This window comes from Xyrauchen texanus, chromosome 12 (assembly GCF_025860055.1).
Source record: "Xyrauchen texanus isolate HMW12.3.18 chromosome 12, RBS_HiC_50CHRs, whole genome shotgun sequence".
Lineage (NCBI taxonomy): Eukaryota > Metazoa > Chordata > Actinopteri > Cypriniformes > Catostomidae > Xyrauchen > Xyrauchen texanus.
The window spans coordinates 34,434,838-34,457,553 of record NC_068287.1 but is presented as its reverse complement, the minus strand read 5'-3'; the positions used below and the strand labels follow the sequence as shown (position 1 = coordinate 34,457,553).

Here is a 22,716-nt window from a genome sequence, read left to right as displayed (position 1 = left end):
CTGGCAATTTTTCATGCCACAAATGCTGTCGATTGAACTTAACGTGTACTGAACCCGGAATATTCCTTTAATTGGACCTTGTACTTCAAATTAATTGCAGTAAGAGGAACATTTCAATTGACTCATGGAAATCTTTATTAAGATCTCAGAAAGAAAGGCAAAATCACAACCAACCTCTTTTTCAATGCATATATAATTTCTCATTTTTTTATGATTCAAGAGAGAAAGAGCGAATGCAAGCGTTTATGACATACAATTTGCGTTGAGCACAGTATACAGGACCTGTATACATTTCTATACATACAATAAGCCAGAAAGTGCTTTTATGCATAACAAAAACATGATTTGCTTTCTTTACAATGAATTACAAAACCTGCGATTTAAAAACCCCATCTGAATTCAAAATGAACCTCATGTAGAGATGTTGCACAGATTGAAAAGTGATTTAACCTCCACTTCAGTTCAGATCAGTCAGTTTGACAACTGCATCATAGTTTTTTCATGGAAATTTCTCTGGAAATACTTTTCAAATATACATACTACACGTATACACACACGAGCAATGACTAGGGCCCAAAGTATTTCCTAGAGAGAGAAAAAACTGTCAGAGGCATTTTTCCTAAAGATTTCATGGTATAAAAAAAAACTTTTTACAGACAATATTCATTATGATGTCACTGTTATCAATTTCCTAACTCTCTGTTGGTAACTTCAAGTTGTTTGATAGAATAAGAACAAAATGATTGACACACAGACTCAAACATAGAGGGAACAGACCATGGCACGTGCCGAGATGTTTCACTGGCCTGTACTAGAGAATGACACTGTGTGTCACTTCCTATGTTCAAGTAACATTTTCTGCCCCAGATGATGGGAGGAGAACACAAAGAGCATTTTACAGTTCACTAAAAATGATGTGATTGTTGTGTGTGAATGGGTCTTTTTTTTGCAAGTACACTTTTTTTTTGCCTGCATTTTAAATGGTAACATGTTTTTGTTTCCCACATGAAAAAGAGCTGATGAACTTCATTCCATTGTGTATTGGGAGCATCACAACAGAATAAAACTGACTTTGAATACTGCTATACAGTACATCTCAATTTTAACCTGAAAGGCCAAACTATTTTTGGACAGCAAAGAATGAATACTTACCACCAATACAACTAGTTAAACTGGCTCAACTGACCTTCAAGTTAGTCATCAAACTCTATCGTCCACCTTTGTACGAGACGGCACACGTCCAGTGTTAATGCATGGATTCTTTTTGTTTGTGGAGACATTTTAATGGTTTCATAAGGGTGAGTGGATGAGGCATAGACATGGCCTCAGGTCCAGCGGCAACGTTTCCGCTGGCAGGCTTCCGGGTCTGATGAGCAGCCCTCGGAGTCACTACCCGAGGAGGGCCCTGGTGAGGTGTGTGCCTTCGAGTGTGCATGTGGATGCATGTGATCCAGGCTCAGCACCCATCCCAGTTTGGTGTGCAGAAGGTGTCTGAGGCCAGGTGGGAGGGGCAGAACTCTAAGTGCATCAACTCCAGAGGGGAGCAGCTTACGGAGGCGAGAGCAACAAAGGTACTGTAGAGAGGTGGGGGCAGAGACGGAGCGAATCACCTTCATGCTGCTCTTGGCAGCAGTGGAACATGCCATTGGAAAAACACGCTTATTCTTCATCTCTGCAGCTGCAACACCTAAAAAACACACATCCACAAATATTACATGTTATCAAATGTGTGTTTTTATTACATGTTTTCAAATGTGTGTTAAATTGTATTTTCCTTGATCATTGGAAATAAAACCGTTACATTTACTTAATTTTAATTAAACCTACATGAGTAGGGTTGCACTGATATGAAAATTGGTAATACAATTACAATAATGTTCCATTTGTTAATGTTAGTTAATGCATTAGGTAATCTTTGTTAATGTCATTTAATAAACAAACAATTGTTTATTTTTAGTTTGCATTAGTTCATAGTGCATTAACTGATGATAACAAACACAACATTTGATTTTAAAAATGTTTTGAATGTTGTGAAATTAACACCAACCAAGATTAATAAATGCTGTAAACGTATTGTTCATTGATAGTTAATGTTAACTAATGTTGTTAACTAATGGAACCTTATTATAAAGTGTTTCCTTAATTTTTTGCTGATATCAATTTTAACAAAAAAGTCCAAAAACTGTTTTATGGTTCTAACAATAAATAATTGCCATTGAACATGGATTAGCTCTGTTCAACAAGAGATTAAGGAGAGCTACAATGAAAGATAAAAAAAAAGATTTATGTGGTGAAAATGTTTATTTTACACTTCTAAAAGATTTATGCCGTTCTAAACAATAGAACTCAAATTTGAAGACATATTTTGATAGAACATTACATTTATATTATGTATTTTCAACATGCTTTTTAGATTTTATTTTGGTAGGTATTTCTTTAAATAACATACAGAAAAATTATTGTAAGAAGAAGTGCACAAAATTAATCTAATTAATTATGAATAAACCATATCAGTGTTCATTGTTCATATCAGTGTTTTTATGCTCATTACCAATATGATGGTAATGTGGTTTTAATTTAGTCAATAATTGGTGCCTGGGTAGCTCAGCGAGTATAAGATAAGTGATAAAATGCATGGATTGACTGTCTCAGACATGGAGGCATCTGAGATTCATCCTCCGCCACCCAGATTGAGGCACTACGCCACCAGGAGGACTTAAGAGTGCATTGGAATTTGGCATTCCAAATTGGGGGGAAATAAAAAGAGGCAGTTTATGTAGAAGACTTAAAGGAATATTCCAGGTTCAACACAAGTTAAGCTCAAAAGACAAAGAACTCTGCGAGAACCAACATCATAAACTCCTACACAAATGAGCATCTCCACCGGAGTCAACGCATTCTACTGAGCACGGACCATAAAACACAAATCTCACATCTGACCTCCATCTCACCTCAGGCCAATTTAGGCCTATTCTCCTAAAACTCACTTATCTGTTCTCTCTCTCTCCCTCTTGTCTCCCCCACAAGGCACACACACACAGACACACAAAATGTACATGTGAAAATGGAACAAAGAAAACCATGAAAACAAATAATGTAACTAGGCATGTTTTGTATCATGTAAAATGTCTCAGTGCGACTGGTATAATGTCTCCTTCCCATGTTGATAAAACTAATGGTAACAAAGTTATAAGGTCTTTGCCAAATACTGTATAATTCTGGAGGTAGGTCCCCATCCCTGCCTGTATGTTAATGAGGTATGACCCAGGGACTTCCAAACCTAACCACTCCCAAAATTCCCGTAGTTTATGGTTTGAGTATTTAAGGAAATGTGACACATTGTTCATGGTTCTCAGTAGTCAGATGATCCCACACATTAATGTGTGTAACTTAAATAATCGGAATCTGCATTCAGATCTCCCATGCTTTGCAATTGCATGTAGTTTTCTCAACTGCCAGGTATGTTCTTTGACTTGTTTCTTTTTTTTAGGAATGTTTGTTTATTCATATAAACTATCAAGCTTTGATTTGAATATCTGTAACTTATGTTTTAAATCCTAACTGGCAAATAATTTTTTATTATTTTATTTATTCTATTATGCTTTTTTTTTTTTTGTAAAGAAAATGAGGGACAAGTCAAAATAATTTTTTGTAGTAATTAAAATTATGCCACAAATGCTGTCGATTGAGCTTCACTTGTATTGAACCCGAAATATTCCTTTAAAGGCAGCAAGAAAAAAACAGCCCAAAATCAAATTATGACTAACATTATAAGTAGACCACAGGGAAAAAATGTAAGATGAAAAGTGTATGATATTATTTGAAAACTACTATCCAGCTTGTATTCAGTAGTGTTTGACCTAAAAAAAAAAACATGTTTTTCTGGTTAATAAAACAGCGCTTACATTTTTTTTGACACGTGTCAGTGTAAGTCTTACCAATGCACTTGCGATTCTTATAGAAGGTGAGCGTTCCATGCCAAGTGTCCAAGTGAACACCAATAATGGAACCCTGGCCGAAACGTGACGAAAAGCTCATTTTATCACCATTATGATGCAACAGACCTGAAAAAACAAACATAAATGACAAAAGAATCCTTGGGCACTTTGCAAGGTATGGATGTGTGTGAACTTAAGCATGTGTCTATGAACTGAACTTGTTTTACCTGTATATGACAGACCCCAGCTGTCTTCATCTTTACCCAGCAGGCTGCAGAACGTGTGTCTATATTTGTCCAGATTCACATCTGATGTGCCAATACCAACCATCTACATAAATACATACACATAGAATTTCACCAGACAACTTAAAAAACAAATAATATCACATACACGTATTCAAAGAGTAAAACTACCCAACATAGTTTACCTCAAATCTTGGAGAATTCACTTGATTCAGCAAGTTATGTTATATTTAGCTATATGCTGACAGTTATGCTTTGGTGTGCTGAATCAGTTATGCTGCTAAATGTCTGTAACAAAGTTTGGGATCTACTGTGCATCAGCCCTTTTTTAGATGCACAAAACTAGAAGACTGTTTCCAATTCACACACACAGAGAGTTCATAAACACTTTTCACCCTGGTCCATAAAACAATGCTATCTTATGACATTATAGTAAGTGTTTTAATGATAGCTTAATTTGCATTATATAACCAACTGCATTTACAAGCTTGTGCGGGCATGATCAAATTGTGCATTAGCTCAACTGATAGTGTAGGAGTTCCAATGTAAAGGACTGGGGTACAAATCCCAAAGAGCATGTTGGTCGACACATAAGTCACATAAAGAATCATGGAAGCACCACACAATAACGTGGTTGAATTAGAAATTGCATTTTTTGCACATTTGCTTTTATAACACTGTTGGTTAGGTTTAAGGTTTAGGATAGGGAGATCAATCAAGCAATAACCTTCACAAAATTTTACTTGCGTTTAGCACCACAGTAGATATTTCAGCTCTGAACTGCTACAATATGTACAATGAACCATTTGATATAATTCTCAAAAATTACGCCATAGTCACGTAATTTTATTGATATCAGGCTGACCAAGGCAAAACATACACACGGACCCACACACATAGAACATGTCTCACCATGTCAGTGCCGTACACTGGGGAAGTCATTTTAATCTCCCAGAAATGTTGTCCCTCCGTGAGTTCTTTAGAGCCACGAATGGCTGCTGTTCCACAGCTATATTCCGAATGGAAGCTCACTTTTCTGTTCTCACAGCTTAACAGTGTTGCAGAAGACCGGCTGCCCTCGTCCCACACCCAGTCAAAATCTGACAAACATGTAAACAGCCAATAACATGGTCACAATTTATCACAATATTCAAAATCAAGGTATGAAAAAAGAATCTTATATAAACTTAATATATACTTTGGTACTACTACCTTGGTCATCTTCTCCACAGTGGCAGTCTCGTAAGTGTGTGTAACCTCGGAGCCGTGGGTTACAGCTGAGCTCCATCTGTGAGTCACAGCTGCAGTATGACTCTCCTGTAACGGGCACGGCACTCGGAACTGCCGGCACAAGGGCTGGGTACTCCGCTTCGGAATCAGAGTCACTGTACTGCAGGACACATACAGTGTCAAGAAAAAGCATGGGAAACATTTATGTATAAATTTGTCTTGCAATCTGGTTGGTCCTTCATCTAAGTTACAATAATGAACACAATCTGTTTGAACTAATAACAAATGATTGTATTGTTCTTGTAGATTTTGAATACAGCATTCAAATATTCATAGTGTAGATTGGGAAAAAAAAAAAGAGATCTCAGAAGAACTATGATCAAGAATTGTTGCTTTGCATAAAGCTGGTCAAAGTTATCTCGAAGAGCTTAGACAAATTGTCTATAAAATGGAGATGGTTTAATACTGAGCTGAAGCAGTTCTATAAGGAAGAACAGTCCAAAATTCCTTCTGAACGTTGTGCGGATCTAATTCACAGCTAATGGAAACACTTGGTTGAGGTTGTTGCTACCAATGTATGCAGAAAACCAGCTAATTCCAAAGGGTTCACATACGTTTTCTTGCCACTGTACATACATGCATAGCCGCTGTCGCCAGTATTACCATGGCAATACTACTTTTATTTAAATTATTGCCAGGAATACTACTTTTCTCTATTCGTACAGCTTCATTAACCTGCATTTTTAGAGCCTCTCTCTCTCGTGCAACATTCCACAGCTCATTGGAAGCTTGTCAATTTTAGAGTGAGTGCACATTGAGCAAAGTAGTTACACATTTGCTGAACTTTTGCATTAAACCTATATAAACCTGCTAATTTGACATGAAATGGTGTTATATCCCATCTCTGCAAGCAAGAGATGTGACAAAATAATCGCTCCTGTTTATACGGTGCAATCGCGCAACATTGGAGCGATCTAGTTTTGTCTCATCATATCGTCCTGCTAGCTCATAAAACAGCACCTTTGATAAGAAAGGCAGAAACAGCAAAAAACATTTTGTGTGTAATACTACCAGAACTACTCAAGAGTGAAGAGAAATATTTCAAACAGAATTCATCACCCTACTATACACCGGTTACGTTCCTCATCTCCATCATCTGACATACCTTTAGAGCCTATTTTCTCTGGCTTTGTGAATTAGTCATGTTTATTAAAATAAGTAGGCCATATGTACCAGTAATAGTACACACAATATAACACAAACACTATAATGTTAATACTTAAAAAATACAGTATATGCATAATATTCTAAATATAATTGCATTATATATATCTTTAATACATATATTATTGTCTTTCAGTGAACATCATTGATTTGTAACAAGGTCCCCTCTTTTAGGATTTCATCTGTTAAAATGTTCATTGCTTTTTGTCTACTTTAAACTTGTGAGTATTGACTGTTGAAGGGATAGTTCACCCAAAATGAAAATTCTGTTATCACTTCACATTTTTGCAAACCCATTAATTTTTTCATTCTGTGGCACTCAAAAGATGATGTTAGGCAGAATGTCATTCTCAGTTTTCACTTTCATTATATGGAAAAAAGGATGCTGTGAAATAGAATGTGACTAAGACTGACATTCTGTCTAGCATCTTTAAGTTCCACAGAAGAGACAAATTAATCTTGGGAACAACACGGGGTTGAGTTATGATGACAGAAATTACATTTTTTATCTTTTTAACTATCCGTTTAATTTTTTTTTGAGGTATCTGCCAAGAACAATAATATAAATGTTAGTCAGCACATGATGGCATTGTGTCTTTCTGGGAAACAAGTGACTTATGCCATAACGTAGGCTGTAAATCTTTCCATCTGAATAAAATTGGAGGCAAGAATTGAGAAAATTAGCACCCTATGAGATTTAGGTGACTGTTTCTCACGCAGTAAAACAGTTTTGAGATAATGAGGAACACAGTGAACAAACAGTGCTGGATGGAGTGGATATTTATCTACAATCATTTAAAACAAAAGGTTAATTTTTGAAAGTTAACTTTGAGAAACTTCAACTAGTGCTGTATCACGTGAACAAGTATTTAAGAAATGCTTTGTTGCAAATAGTTACAGGTGAAACTCGAAAAATTAGAATATCGTGCAAAAGTTCATTAATTTCAGTAATTCAACTTAAAAGGTGAAACTAATATATTATATAGACTCATTACAAGCAAAGTAAGATATTTCAAGCCTTTATTTGATATAATTTTGATGATTATGGCTTACAGCTTATGAAAACCCCAAATTCAGAATCTCAGAAAATTAGAATTTTGTGAAAAGGTTCAGTATTGTAGGCTCAAAGTGTCACACTCTAATCAGCTAAACACCTGCAAAGGGTTCCTGAGCCTTTAAATGGTCTCTCAGTCTGGTTCAGTTGAATTCACAATCATGGGGAAGACTGCTAACCTGACAGTTGTGCAGAAAACCATCATTGACACCCTCCACAAGGAGGGAAAGCCTCAAAAGGTAATTGCAAAAGAAGTTGGATGTTCTCAAAGTGCTGTATCAAAGCACATTAATAGAAAGTTAAGTGGAAGGGAAAAGTGTGGAAGAAAAAGGTGCAGAAGCAGCAGGGATGACCGTAGCCTGGAGAGGATTGTCAGGAAAAGGCCATTCAAATGTGTGGGGAGCTTCACAAGGAGTGGACTGAGGCTGGAGTTACTGCATCAAGAGCCACCACACACAGACGGGTCCTGGACATGGGCTTCAAATGTCAAACGTCTTACCTGGGCTAAAGAAAAAAAGAACTGGTCTGTTGCTCAGTGGTCCAAAGTCCTCTTTTCTGATGAGAGCAAATTTTGCATCTCATTTGGAAACCAAGGTCCCAGAGTCTGGAGGAAGAATGGAGAGGCACACAATCCAAGATGCTTGAAGTCCAGTGTGAAGTTTCCACAGTCTGTGTTGGTTTGGGGAGCCATGTCATCGGCTGGTGTTGGTCCACTGTGCTTTATTAAGTCCAGAGTCAATGCAGCCGTCTACCGGGACATTTTAGAGCACTTCATGCTTCCTTCAGCAGACAAGCTTTATGGAGATGCTGACTTCATTTTCCAGCAGGACTTGGCACCTGCCCACACTGCCAAAAGTACCAAAACCTGGTTCAATGACCATGGTATTACTGTGCTTGATTGGCCAGCAAACTCGCCTGACCTGAACCCCATAGAGAATCTATGGGGCATTGCCAAGAGAAAGATGAGAGACATGAGACCAAACAATGCAGAAGAGCTGAAGGCCGCTATTGAAGCATCTTGGTCTTCCATAACACCTCAGCAGTGCCACAGGCTGATAGCATCCATGCCACGCCGCATTGAGGCAGTAATTAATGCAAAAGGGGCCCAAACCAAGTACTGAGTACATATGCATGATTATACTTTTCAGAGGGCCGACATTTCTGTATTTAAAATCCTTTTTTTATTGATTTCATGTAATATTCTAATTTTCTGAGATTCTGAATTTGGGGTTTTCATAAGCTGTAAGCCATAATCATCAAAATGATATCAAATAAAGGCTTGAAATATATTACTTTGCTTGTAATGAGTCTATATAATATATTAGTTTCACCTTTTAAGTTGAATTACTGAAATTAATGAACTTTTGCACGATATTCTAATTTTTCGAGTTTCACCTGTACATGAATGTCACACATGAAGAAGATATCAATGCTTCTCTCAAAGTCACCAGAATTGAATACTTGGTGTTGTTTTTGCAAAACAATTCTCACTGGGGTGCATTCCCCAGATCACCTTAGACAATAAAGGTACACTTCAGTACTTGGTCAGGTTTCTCTGCTTACCCACAGATGCAATCCTGCAGGCAGCCCAGCTAACATGTATATGCAAAGACATTTAAGTAACAGATAGTACATTCATAAAAGTATACTTGTATACAAGTATGCAGTGACAATATGCTTATGTAAATTCACACAAAATTGAAAAGAAAATAATTATTTTATAGCAGATAGCCCACTTACGTGCTATCCGTCTTGCCGTGAAAATATGGCAATACTACTTTGACACGTGATGCACCCCTGTATACATGTACACACACAGAATAAATATAGGTCTAAGAAATGTAAAGCAGGATCTACAGTCATTTACCTTGACCTGACTTTTTCGTGGAATTATGCTTGCCATCACTTACAAGAAATGATGTATGAATGGGAAAAAATGGGATGCTATTATGATGTCATTTTATCACATCTAATTTAGAATAACATCTGCAATATCTAAAGGTCTTTTAACATCAGATAAGCTCTGTGTTCTGCATCTCCATCACACTCACCTGCTGCTGATCATAACTCCAGTCCTCACTTTCGGAAGCAAGCACTAAAGCTCTTGCATCTGCATCCCGTCGGATTCCACTCCACACGTACCTCCACGCTCTACTGTTTCTGCTCCGCCTCGACATGCCAACCAGGGGCCTCCTCACCTGTCAATAACAGAGAGAACAATTGTTTGTTTGTCATACAACACAAACAGAGAGAAAAAACAGCCCTAGTAGAGCTTATTTCAAATTGGTCAAATACAAATATGGTAAAAGGCACGCTCATTTTTTAATTTATATTTTAAAGGTAACTAACAAATGATGACTTTGTTATGTACTGGTTTGTAATCCTTCACAGTTCTCCCAACAATAAGCATAAACAAAGTTTAAGGAAGAGATCGTGCGTATGCAGTGTACAAATACATTCATTTATCAGAACTCATAAACAACTGCATAATTATTTCATGATTGATTTATATGTTTTGTCGCGAGGAGTGAAGCTGAACTTTCACGTCAGAATTTCAGGCGCGAGATGAGTAAACACTGAATGGTAACACGCTCAGTTGAGCCACAACCTAGATTAAATGTAAATACGACGTTTGCATTCGCGCGCCAGTTATTTCAGTTCCCACAACCAGTCATTTGAGAACTAGCTGACATATCGACACAGCTCCTAAACATAACATGTTCTCTTGTTAGGCCTCGCAGAGTGGCCAACGAGCCAGGCGAATGACTTTGGCCAGACACCTTAAATGCCTGTAGAGATGAGGGCTTATTAATTTACGAGAGCATAAATTACTTGCAATTCCCTTAACACCACAGATTACGGATTTAAATAGTATACCACGCCAGTATGAAAATAATTATAAAAGTGCAACAGGCTCTGCCACAATCTAATCTTGGCGCTAACGGAGGCTCGTGGACTTAGCAGGAGCTACATCCTGCCTGCCTGCTGCATTCACTACGACAGTTATTTTTTAGAGGCAAAAGCACACTTACCAGTCTATCAGGGGTGCACTATAGATCGTTGGTGTCTCTTATATCTAAAGATACTAGTATGACACAGTGAACTATGTATCTGGGGAAAAAAAATCGGATCCAGTCCGCAACTGTCACATTTTACTGTGACCTACTTCTTTAACGACAGACGTAAACAATGCTTTATCAAGCCCCGCCTCTCCAGTTCAATTAAGTGGGCGCGGTTTATTTTCAAGCGTGCATAACTACAGGACTAAACAGATGTCACTTACATGTCAGGTTCGTCCCAAGACTGAACGCTAAACCCCTTTCTGACGTTTACGCTTTCTTATTCTTGCAAGTGTAGCGACAGTACTAGTAGAAGATAAGCTATAAAGGCAGGTGTTCCATTGTCATTAATGAACCTATGTAGTACATAAAGTCCGATTCTGTGAAAACAATGTCAAAAAGTTATGTGCACTGATTTAAAGGGAAATCTTCGTTTGAACACAAACGAAGATTTTTAGAATAATATTTCAGCTCTGTAGGTCCATACAATGCAAGTGAAAATGGTCAGAACCCTGAAGGTCCAAAAAGCACATAAAAGCAGCATGAAAGTAATTCACACGACTCAACACATCAGAAGCGATATGATACGATATGGGTGGGTGAAAAAAACAGATCAACTTTTAAGTCATTTTTACTCTAAATCTACACGTTCACTTTCACTTCCAAATGCTTCTTCTTTTGTTTTTTGGGAATTCGAATTATACGTGCATGTCACCACCTACTAGTTGGGTCAATGGTTGAGATGTATTGTTTTATGCCTAAACGTTTATTGGATGTTTATAGTTTGTCTTCTTGATTAAAAAAAAAGCATAATAAACATGTAAGGCAATTGCTGCATAACATGCTCTTAGTCTTAACATTCCCAAAATTCTAATTTATTGAAATTTTTTATTTATTTTTTCACTGAAAAAGAGCCTGGTTACTACATAAAAATGTTGGCATTTCTGAAAAGTAAATTTTTAGATACTGTAATCTATCCAACAAATTGTCTAGATGCTACTTTTGCTGATATATCCAATTTATGTGTATTCTGTAAGATGGAGGAAGAAAGTGTACACACGTACAATCCCTTTGGGAGAATTTAAGTTTTTGTTTCTATTTGTCTCCCTTTATAAACCGAGAGTTAATCTTATAATTGAAAGATAGATTAATTTATTTTTAAGTAATAACATGCTGTTGAACTCGTTTTTTGTTTTGCATTGTAAATACTTTATTCATAAGAACAAATTTCCAGATACTTTGCACAGATTTGAATTATTTATAATGTTAAAATATCCCATATTATAAAATCTCACATTTCTAAAGTATTTTGACCTTGAGTTTTTATCATTTATTTTCATTTGAATTCTTATTCATCTTATTTATTGTAAACGTATGATATCTATATCTCTCTCCTCTCTCTTTTTTCAATGCAGTGCTAGTTTATAAAATGCTGTGGCCGATACATTATACTTATTGACCAGTTTGATTCTGTTTTAAAATAATCCTTTTTGCGTGCCCAAAACTAAAATTGTCTATCAGAGTTGAAGTGGTATTGTGTTGTAACTCTTATAGCGCCCCCTCGCTCCTATTCGAGTGATTGCAGCATGGAGGAGGTAGTGAGAGGGTGAATGAGGCTGCAATGCAGTAATTATGACAACCAGAAGGTAACATAATAATAATCCCTCTTGCTGTAATATATCAGTGGCTTGTTGTCCTGACTCTGCATGACGTGAGAGCATTCTGAACTATGTATTTTTCATTACTATACATAAAACATGTACAAATGTGATTTGCACACTAATGCCATATTAATGGTAATACCTGTAATTCATAATAGGTTGCAATTTGTGCAAGTTATATGACTGAATAAGTGACAAACCAAGGAACAAAGTGTAGTGAATATCATGTAACATTTTGATTACTTAGAAAATTGAAATTTCTATTTACATGTACCGTTTTGTTATGAATACCTGCGGTGCATTTGCATTATCTTGCACATCCTGTATGCCTATGTTTGAAGAAAAGAGAAACTGAAACTAGGTTGAGGAAGATTTATTTCGAAACTGGATAAGCTGCACTGGTGTTTACCCATTAGTGGAACCAGAAGTAACTAATTAAAATGCTACACGTCTGAAGAATGTTATGTTAAGAGCTAAAATACACACACACACACACACACTCACAAACATACATGTGTATACATTCTTTTCACACTCACACCTAGTAAACTTGCACATCAATACCTTGATAAGACAACGGTCTCCACAAATTTCCCACAGTGCAATTCAACTACCTATACAGATATATATATATATATATTTTATACACACACACTCACATATTGTATTTATATATTCAGGATTTCAATAAAGACTTTGATCCATTTAAACTGTTTAATGAACATTTCAAAATCTTCATAAATAATCAGCAGAAAAAAAAAAAAAAAAAAAAAATACAAACAGCAATAATCCATCTTTATTTTACATTTAGGTCCTCAACATCAGTGTCTGAATTTTAATGGTCCCAAAAGTGAGAAAAAAAACAAAAAAGCAAACAGTTGATTTTTTTTCTCCAAACAAGAATAAAATTATGACAAAATAAAAGATGACAAACGGATGTAGCTTAGGAGGGCATCTATCTGAACACGCACACAGGACGAGAGCAATATCTATATAGCGCATTTACATGGGGAACGCACATCAGGCTACTATACACAGAGAGGAGAATTCAATCATACATTCATTTGCAAACAGCACACTCACAACAGTACACGCATGCACGCATATTCCTCTCTCGTCGTTTCTCATCATTTCATTAGGAGGATGTTTGTGTTGGTGCTTGTGTGTTTGATGGTTGTTCATATGTAGAGAAGATACCAGCAAAAAATTAACCCTTGGTGGAAAGAATCAGAGCGACAATAAGCCCATAGAGCCCCAGAACCTCAGCAAAAATGAGGATGAGGATCATCCCCACAAATAAGCGAGGTTGCTGGGCTGTTCCCCGGACTCCTGCATCACCCACAATACCGATGGCAAAGCCAGCTGCTAGACCACTCAGACCAACACTCAGCCCGGCACCAAGGTGCAAGAAACTCCTAAAGAGAGAAAGAGACATTAAGACATTGTTAAATCTGAATGACTCATATGATGTGATCTCATTGTCAGAAATAACCAATTAATCGTAATAACACAACTAGGTCACCAATAAAATGTTAATTTTTAAATGATGACTAAAATATGTGCTATTTTTGTTTAGAATATTAGAATGACTTAGAACTAGGAAAATGCAACTAGGGCCTACATTTTAAATGCAAAAAAATAGACAAAAACAGAGTTGATGCGCATGACTCACTTGTAGAGCGTGACTGTTTCAGAAATGTTGTTGGCAATGAGAACAGCCACCACCAAGCCGTAGATGGCAATGATACCTGCCATGACCACAGGAATGATAGACTTCATGATCAGCTCTGGCCGCATCACTGACATGGCGGCAATCCCTGTGCCACTCTTGGCTGTCCCATATGCAGCACCCAATGCTACAAACAGTGAAGAGGAAAATGAACACATGTGGGGAGACAAATGAGGTTTGGGGTTATTAAAGTACCATGATATGATGCTGTGCATCAGTGTCAGGAATTAGCTTTTCCATTAAAGGGATAGTTCCCCCAAAAATAAATTCTCTCATCATTTACTCACTCTCATGCCATCCCAGATATAAATGACTTACTTATAGAATAACATCTCAGATCTGTAGCTCCATACAATTGCAAGTGAAAGGGGTCAAAAACTTTTAAGCTCCAAAAAGCACATTAAGGCAGCATAAAAGTTATCCATATGACTCCAGTGGTTTAATCCATGTCTTCTAAAGTCATCTAATATTTTTTGGGTGTGAACAGGCCAAACTGTTACAATTGTACTATAAATCTTGATATCTGCAGTCTCCTTGGCGATCATTAATTCAAGCCTGATTACACTTCCTAGCGCCATCTAGCGCTCTGCGCATGCTTCAAGCTCTAGGAAGTTTAATTGACTTTGAAATCATGATCGTGCCTCGAGATTGCAATGGCAAAATGAAAAAGTAGTTATATTTTGTTATGTTCTCTCACACGATTCATTAGATTGCTTTAGAAGACATGGATTAAACCACTGGAGTCTTATGGATAACTTCAATGCTGCCTTTGTGCTTTTTTGGAGTGGCAAAGTTTGGGTCACTATTCACTTACATTGCATGGACCTACTGAGCTGAGATATTCTTCTAAAAAAGAAAAATTTGTTGTGTTCTGCGAAGAAAGAAAGTCATACACATTTGGGATGACATGAGGGTGAGTAAATGACAACAGAATTTTCATTTTTGGGTGAACTATCCCTTTAATGGGCTTTATGTAGCTATTTTGTACTATTATGAGGGCATATTTTATTCTAAAATAATAATAATAATAATAATATATATATATATATATATATATATATATATATATATATATATATATATATATATATATATCCCTCACATTTTGAATTTTGGGGGCATTCTTGTCACTTCTGCAAATGAAAACAGGACAAGGCACAGGACACGCTGCATATACTGATGTGATCTGCTCCAGGGAAGTAATCGAAGAAGCAAATATCTACGTAACACAATTCTAACACCTACATCTTAAATAAATACCTTCTCTTCTGCACCTACCCCTCAACTACAAACAAAATGCTACAGACTTTAAAAAGCAAGGTCAGCAAAACATTGAGACAGTGGCCAATTTGCTTTCACTCTGTCACATGACTTCACCAGAGTCCACTTTGTTTGTATGAGACAGACGAGAGTTGCGTCAAATTTATTTGAATCATTCCTGGATGGAGGCCCGGTGTGCTGCCATAGCACTCGACTCGGCGTTAACGAACAGTTTCACTAAATAAGCAGAGACATGGCTCTCGTTTGGCTTTTTTTTTGTTGAGTATAGATAAAACTTGTGCCAGTGAGACAGCAAAACTGACAAGGACGGTACAGTCTTGGCGCGTAATTGTAGATAACTTCTAGAAAAGAAAGAAAAAAACTCAGAGCAGTCGCATTAGACAAGGGCGAACCGGTTTATGGTAATTAACTCATGCATTTCCTCTTAGGTAGAAAATCAATGACAATTAATTGGACGAAGCTATTTTTACTGCAAGTCTAGGCCAGTATAAAGGGAAACAATAACATTATAGGACAGAAATGCTCGTCATTTCATACACGTATGCTAAGAGGAGATTAAATAAACGACGTCCTTGTGTAAACATAAAAAATGAGAGGTTGTGTCGCAGGCACATCCGTCACGGCGGTGTCTTAAATTTGCCACGCAAAGATTTGGTGCGCCGTAATTATGGAGCAAATAATCAAACAAAATAAATAAATTATAGACATTACGTCAACTGAAACGTCATGTGCAGTGATGGATACCTTCGCATCCCTTTCCCTACTCTACTCCAGGTACCGTGCCACTCAATCGATGCCAACCGAACATCGCGTCCACACCGGATATAAATTAAACAAAGCATTAAAAAAAAAAAAAATCAATATTAAGGTAATGTTTCACAGTCGATCGAGGGATAAAATGACGCGTTTCTTACCACTGAACACCATTGCTGCTGAGGCACCCATCACTGCGAAGAAGGGAGAGTACTCGGGGCTCTGGGCGGACATTCTTCTGTGCGTTTAGGACACTTGAAAGTAAAGGTAGAAAAGTCTAAATGTTCAGTTTTAGGCACTAAAGGGTGTCTATTCCACGTTGACAGGTCTTGTAGTATCAGGAGCAGAGCACAAGAGTTGGTCACGAATCCGACAGGAGGCTGATCACCGGTGGAGAGCAAGAAAATGGCGAAATGGAAAGAGTCACATGATCAACCATGAGTGCAGGGTCCATTTCCGCTTCTCTAGGGATGACTTATGAAAATGCAATATCTTTTTTTCTAGAATTTTGCAATGACTTGGTATCACGAGATCGCAGAGAGGAAATTTGAATTTTATAGTGCAGTCAAATCAGCATTATGGATTTTTCTCGAGCAATGAGGCGTTTTGTAATTTGAAGTTAACCCCTATTTCACAGCTGGTTTGGTATATTCCATTGCAGACTTCCACTTCGAGTTGTGAAGGCTATCCTAGCCCTGTAAACCAGTATTGTCTACCTGGTAGAACAAGTTTTCATCCATAATAGCAAGACATTCATCACCTATAGCATAGCTTAAATGTAGACTATACAACAAACACTCATTTAGACTCGTTCATCCTTTTTTTTTAAACGAAAACATTGAGGTTCCAGTGAGGCACTTGCAATGGAAGTGAATGAGACCAATTTTTGTAGGGTTTAAAGTTAGAAATGTGAAGCTTATAATTTTATAAAAGCACTTACATTCAGTCTTTTGTTAAAACATGTGTATTATTTGAGCTATAAAGCTGTTTAAATCAACTTACTGTCAACTTTTACTGTCATTTTAATGTTTACTGCATTATGACATCTTCGTCAATTGTAAAATTGGATATAACTTTACACAAAAAAAGGTTAGTAAGTGATTTTTATCACACTAAAATCATGTTATCTAGCATATTTTTACATCTTCAACATTTGAAACAGTGAGTATTTTAACGTTTACACATTGGCCCCAGTCACTTCCATTGTAAGTGGATCCCAGATTTTTTCTTTTTTTTAAGAAAAGGACTGACGAGTCTAAACAAATTTTTGTGGTAATCAAAATTTTGACACAAATGATGTCAGCTAACTTGTTGCCAATTGAACCCGGAATATTCCTTTAAGGATAAAACTGTGAAATCCCGAGACAAAACACACTTAATTCCATCAATCTAATCCAATAGGCTGTCAACAAATAATCTGAGTGTATTTAATACAGTTTACTAGACCTTCTCCAATAAGATTGGAAAGAGGTTTATTGACATATTTATACATTAAATGTCATGGAAATGTGACAGCATGTGGAAGTCATTGAGGTGTACATTGTCATGTGCTTGGTCTCATGACTTGGAGCAGGAGAGTCAAGAGGGGAAGTAACTATATGATATTCATACACAGTGACACAGAAAAAGAAAGACTCACATAATACCAAATCCTACTTCACTGTGATTTACTATTGTTCCCTATTCCTTGTAAGAACTTCCTTTTACTTGTGGAGTTTTTGGTGTGAACAAAAATACAAGTTCCACACTGATGCATCCCATCATCTAAATGTTGCCATCTTATGACAGTCACATGAGGTTATAGTACCTACAATTTACACAGTAGTAGAATTTACAATAAAACCTCTAGAGGGAAGAAAGAAAGCTAATGTGGAACTGTTGAAAATCATTTTAATTAAACGCCTGTTTATGAATTGAGACTTTTGTGAAAGAGTCTTCTTACATTTCTTAGTCAGTGAGGTTTCATCATGATAGTGAAATGCACTTAGTCCAGTTTTGTCCCACGTGGGCTGAGGCTGCAGTAATGTAACAGTTTATCTTGCCTTAAACTTACACATCTTGGCTGAAATATACAACAATCTCATTCAAAATTCAATACTTTATAGCCATAACCACTCTAGGAAACAAAGTAAATTAATTCCTCACTAATAATTTCATACAAGAGTCCTACAGACAAACTGTCTTGTACACAAATACATTTTACAGGACATTCTGAGGTGACCTGAATGACTGAGAATTACAGTAGAATATTGTACCGATGGATGTCGCTGTAATTCTTTAAATTGTTGCTCTTTGTTTACGTGGCACTCACACATCTGGTGCCCAATACTGCTCCCTGTTGACAATTATATCAAGCTTCGTTTAAAACTAGCCAAATCACATGGTCGACGTTTAAATGCGTCTTCATTTTTCATGGTCTCGACATATCTATTCTTTCCTGTTGAATTGGTGTATTTTCAGCAAAAACCCTGTAGGGGGCATCCGGATTTGAACCGGGGACCTCTTGATCTGCAGTCAAATGCTCTACCACTGAGCTATACCCCCTATCCATATGGTTGAGACAGTTTCATCATTACAAATACTCTTTATTCTGAAAATCAGATTCAGTTATTTGCAAGTATCCATAGACTTACAATACATCCATTTAAAACTAGTGTCAGTAATACTATATTATTCAAACAATTATTTGAAGGAATTCAAAATTAAATAGGCTATAGACAGACAAATAGTGCATACTGTTTTATTTATAGTCAAACAGCATCGATTGTTAACCAAAGTATAATAGTTTAGGGAGTGTTTCAGACATCTTTGGGATATATAACGTTAAAATATTGTATTAAAGGGGCTATAAGTGATTTTCACTGGAATGGTATGAAGAAATTGTTCCTCATCCATTAAAGATATCATTGAAATAAGTGTCCTGAGATTTCTCACGGTCTCTGAGACAGCACTGGACTGTTTTGCTGTGTAAACAGACCCATTCTTTGATCAGCCAATCAGAAGACTTTGATGTGCCTGTCAATCATTTTGCACGTTCTCATTGTGTAGTATGAGAACAAGTATGAGAATTTCCAGTTTAATGTCACATTCAGATTCATAACAGTTGTCAGATAAGGGTGCTATTTTGCTACAGTTGTGTTTGATAACCGTGAGAAGATGAACTGTGTTTTGGAAGGGGGCATGTCAACTTTAACGGCTCAGTCTTGTGGAAGTTCCAGAATGGCTAACATTGCTTACAGAACCTTTATTAGTGTCATCTATATGCTAATAGTATCTTCTATAAAAAGAAAACTGTCTTAAGTAAAAAGAGAAAAAATGAGGGGTTGTTATGTTGTGTTAAGTGCTATGATATTTCTTTTGCATGAAGATACATATTATCAAAGGTTATAAGAACAGATTGAAAGAGGGATGAGGAGAAGGAGGGGTGATGTTTCATCTTGTAAATGTGTCCTGCGTCTTCCTGTTATTTGACATCAGAGCTGTTCATCATCTCAGAGTCCCGAGGCTTGGTGCTACAAACAAAGCTTCCTCCGGTAACCTACAACAAATTAAAGGGCATATAATAAAAAGCAATTCATGTCAATTCTTAATTGTGGTGTCTAAATAGGAGCTCTTTCACATGAACAGGCATAGCAAAATTGCAACAGCCCCGTCTGTGTGTTATTTATTGCATATATTTAGTGTTGGGAAGGTTACCATAAAATTACTCAAATTCAGAAATGTAATTTAAATACTTTGGATTAATTCTTCAGCACTGGCTATTTTTTCCACTTGTTTTGACTATAAACAAGTAAAAAAAAAAAAATGTGAAAATAAATATCTTAAGCAGTTTTGCAACTCATTTAAGAATACGATTTTTTGCAGTACATATTTCCTCTAGTATCAAAGGTCTACTTGATAAAAAAGTTCTGCTCCAACGTGAATTGTTAACATAGAATTCATTATAAAATATAATCCCACCTGGTACCAGAAGCATGTAAAGGCAAGAAATAGCATTTTAGCTTAGCATAAAGCTAAATGTTACATGGCGATTTACACAAGGTAAATCAACATATTTTTGCTGCTCCAAACGTCAAAACCCCACTGAGTGTACACATCGATATCCTTCTCTAATCGTATGTGGATTCAGTTCATAGAATGAGGCAGAACATATATTGTTAGTAGCTTTCTATACAATGTTAAAGGCTACATTAAGCCCCCAAACTGAAAGTTCCTCAATATGTCATATCCATTTTTTCACTCACAACAGTGTGAACTTGTATGAATATAACACACCATAAGAAAGTGTTTCACTGCTGTTCAAACGCTCCTCAGATTGCATATTTATATGAATAAATGTTTTCCAACTGTATAGTCTAAATATTAAATGAAACAAATGACAATAACATGCAAAGTAATCTCTTCAGTTATCAAATTACTTTTTGAATGTAACTGTACTCTGATTACCAACGATTGAAATTGTAACTGTAGTGGAACGCCGTTACTAATATATATAAAACGTAATCTCATTACATGTATTCCGTTACTCCCCAACCCTGCATATATTACAATTTGATCAGGGTCTGTTCAGACTTCAGACCGAACGCGTATTTTGTGCTATATATAAAAAGCGAAGAGCAGCAATAAACAAACCGGAACACGCAGATGTCTGGAGATGCTGAAAGAACAGTAAGATGCGAAGGTCGAAGACGTCAATCTAGACACAGAAGAAAAATATTTTAATATGCTTAATATTTGAATTGGTCCTTTCCAGTAACCATAAGTGGCTTAGCTGTATCGGCCCACAATTCCAACAACCCCAAGACACAATTTCAACATTTTAAATAGGCTACATACATCATCATATCGCCAACCTTTGTGATCCCTCAGATCCCTCTCGAGGACGTGAATCACGCTCTCACGGCGGTCCATTGATCCTGCCGTGTTTAAAGCATGTAGATGATGTAAGAGAGGAACACAAGCCCCATGATGGCAAAGAACATCAATAGCAAGACGTCCAGCATGTTTGCGTCTCTGCAAGGCAGAGCAGCGGGCCCGAATGATGCGGAGGATGCTCTGTGACCCTCGGAGGTGATTAGAGGAGCGACAACGGCTGTTCCGCTGGACCAGAGACCCCCTCCCCCGCCAGCTGCTGTCCACTATCCTCCCCTCTAGAAAGATAGTCACTTGGAAATGGGTTAAGCGCAGTTAACGGGTTTGATGATGTGCATCCTCTTTGCAAATTGCAAAAATTCTGAACGTTTGTATGTGGTAGACTGAAGTAGCCTACCTATATGGCAACTAGCCTATTATTTTTTAAGCAGTTCAATGGGGCTAAAGGCACCCCTTAAAGTAATATTCCTTACATTTATTTCGACTCGTTCCTCCCTTCCTTTAAAAATAGCAAAAATTGAAGTTCCAGTGAGGCACTTACAATGGAAGTCAATGGGCCCATCTATAAACATTAAAATACTCAGTTATAAAAGTATAGCCACAAGACTTTAGTGTGATAAAATCACAAACTATCCTTTTCTGTGTGAAGTTATATTCAATTTTACAACTTCGTTGCATTGATGATGTCATGTCAACAAACCATTAAATGACTGTAAAAAATACATTGAAACAACTTTACAGCTCAAACAAGAAATGTGTTTAAACAGAAGAATTAAGCGCTTTTATAAAGTTATAAGCTTCACATTTTTGTCTTAAAACCCTCCAAACATTGACCCCATTCACTTCCATTGTAAGTGTCTCACTGTAACCTCTTTTTTTTTTTAAGTCGGAATAATTGTTTGTTTTCTCAAAAAACATTTTCAACAATAATCTTTTCAACATTATGCCACAAATGCTGTCGATCGAGGTGTTGATGAGCTTAACTGGTATTGAACACAGAATATTCTTTTAAGGAAAATGACATAAGGGCAATATTTAAAGGGCAAAATGTGCAAATAATTTTGAGAAAGCAAAATGCTGCTTTATATATAAACAAATAAAGATAATGCTTTAAAACCAATTCTATCCTTTCACAGATTAGACAGTTATTCAAATAGGCTACTTTAGATTTAATTACCTTGAACAAAACAAAAAAAATCATAAATAGGTATAATTTCAGGGATTCTCGTTAGCTTCATAAATTTACTAAATTTTAAAAGTTACTAAATGTTAAATAAAATGGCCTCTAAATCATCCTTTAGGCATCGTGCAAAGACAAAGAAAGTGCTGTTGAAGTTTTTTGTTGCTTTTTAGTCTTTTGGGAGAAAATCAAAACAAAATGTTTTAAAAAAACAACTACGTCGCATATGGATGATCAGACATGATTTGCATCTATGTGAGTAAAAAATGCCTCAGCCTGATTAGTTAGACTCTTAATTGTGTTAAAGTTGAGAAGGATGTGTCTGCTTCTCAGGAGGTGGGGTTGACTCCAAGTTCATGTTTAGGTTCATTTAGGGAGAACTAAGTGTAGGCGTCACATTTGTCATCACAGCTTCCAGCTTTCAGTTCCTTTTTAATTTCCTTCCTCTTTATTCTGGTTAATTTATTCATATTAATTTATTTATTAATGA

At 36.6% G+C, this 22,716-nt stretch overlaps 2 protein-coding genes, 1 long non-coding RNA gene and 1 other non-coding gene across 4 annotated transcripts; all 4 read right to left on the bottom strand.

Moving 5' to 3' along the window:
• Nucleotides 1–98: 98 nt before the first annotated feature.
• On the bottom strand, nt 99–10,889 carry LOC127652824 (SPRY domain-containing SOCS box protein 3-like). Its single transcript, XM_052139226.1, has 7 exons — nt 10,724–10,889; nt 9,743–9,889; nt 5,396–5,573; nt 5,096–5,283; nt 4,166–4,268; nt 3,939–4,064; nt 99–1,687 (listed from the first exon to the last, which is right to left on the bottom strand). Exons 2-7 carry the CDS (start codon nt 9,866–9,868, stop codon nt 1,326–1,328), a joined length of 1,083 nt encoding a protein of 360 aa, XP_051995186.1. The 5' UTR covers nt 9,869–9,889; nt 10,724–10,889; the 3' UTR covers nt 99–1,325.
• A 1,886-nt stretch (nt 10,890–12,775) lies between these two features.
• LOC127652851 (V-type proton ATPase 16 kDa proteolipid subunit c-like) lies at nt 12,776–16,595 on the bottom strand. Its single transcript, XM_052139260.1, has 3 exons — nt 16,336–16,595; nt 14,084–14,267; nt 12,776–13,826 (listed from the first exon to the last, which is right to left on the bottom strand). Exons 1-3 carry the CDS (start codon nt 16,406–16,408, stop codon nt 13,619–13,621), a joined length of 465 nt encoding a protein of 154 aa, XP_051995220.1. The 5' UTR covers nt 16,409–16,595; the 3' UTR covers nt 12,776–13,618.
• A 1,967-nt stretch (nt 16,596–18,562) lies between these two features.
• Nucleotides 18,563–22,549, bottom strand: LOC127653261 (uncharacterized). The gene is made up of 3 exons (XR_007971787.1): nt 21,011–22,549; nt 20,807–20,870; nt 18,563–19,712 (listed from the first exon to the last, which is right to left on the bottom strand). It is a non-coding gene; the product is annotated as an uncharacterized LOC127653261 (long non-coding RNA).
• trnac-gca (transfer RNA cysteine (anticodon GCA)) lies at nt 18,647–18,718 on the bottom strand. Its single transcript has one exon. It is a non-coding gene; the product is annotated as a tRNA-Cys (tRNA).
• Nucleotides 22,550–22,716: the final 167 nt, after the last annotated feature.

Coding starts and splice junctions, on each gene's coding strand:
- LOC127652851 (XM_052139260.1), bottom strand. CDS start 16,408: ATGTCCGCCCAGAGCCCCGAGTACTCTCCCTTCTTCGCAGTGATGGGT. Junction 14,268..16,335: donor AGCAGCAATGGTGTTCAGTG/GTAAGAAACGCG, acceptor CACTGTTTGTAG/CATTGGGTGCTGCATATGGG. Junction 13,827..14,083: donor GAAACAGTCACGCTCTACAA/GTGAGTCATGCG, acceptor TTCTCTCTTTAG/GAGTTTCTTGCACCTTGGTG.
- LOC127652824 (XM_052139226.1), bottom strand. CDS start 9,868: ATGTCGAGGCGGAGCAGAAACAGTAGAGCGTGGAGGTACGTGTGGAGT. Junction 5,284..5,395: donor CTGTGGAGAAGATGACCAAG/GTAGTAGTACCA, acceptor CATGTTTGTCAG/ATTTTGACTGGGTGTGGGAC. Junction 4,269..5,095: donor CAGTGTACGGCACTGACATG/GTGAGACATGTT, acceptor GTATTTATGTAG/ATGGTTGGTATTGGCACATC.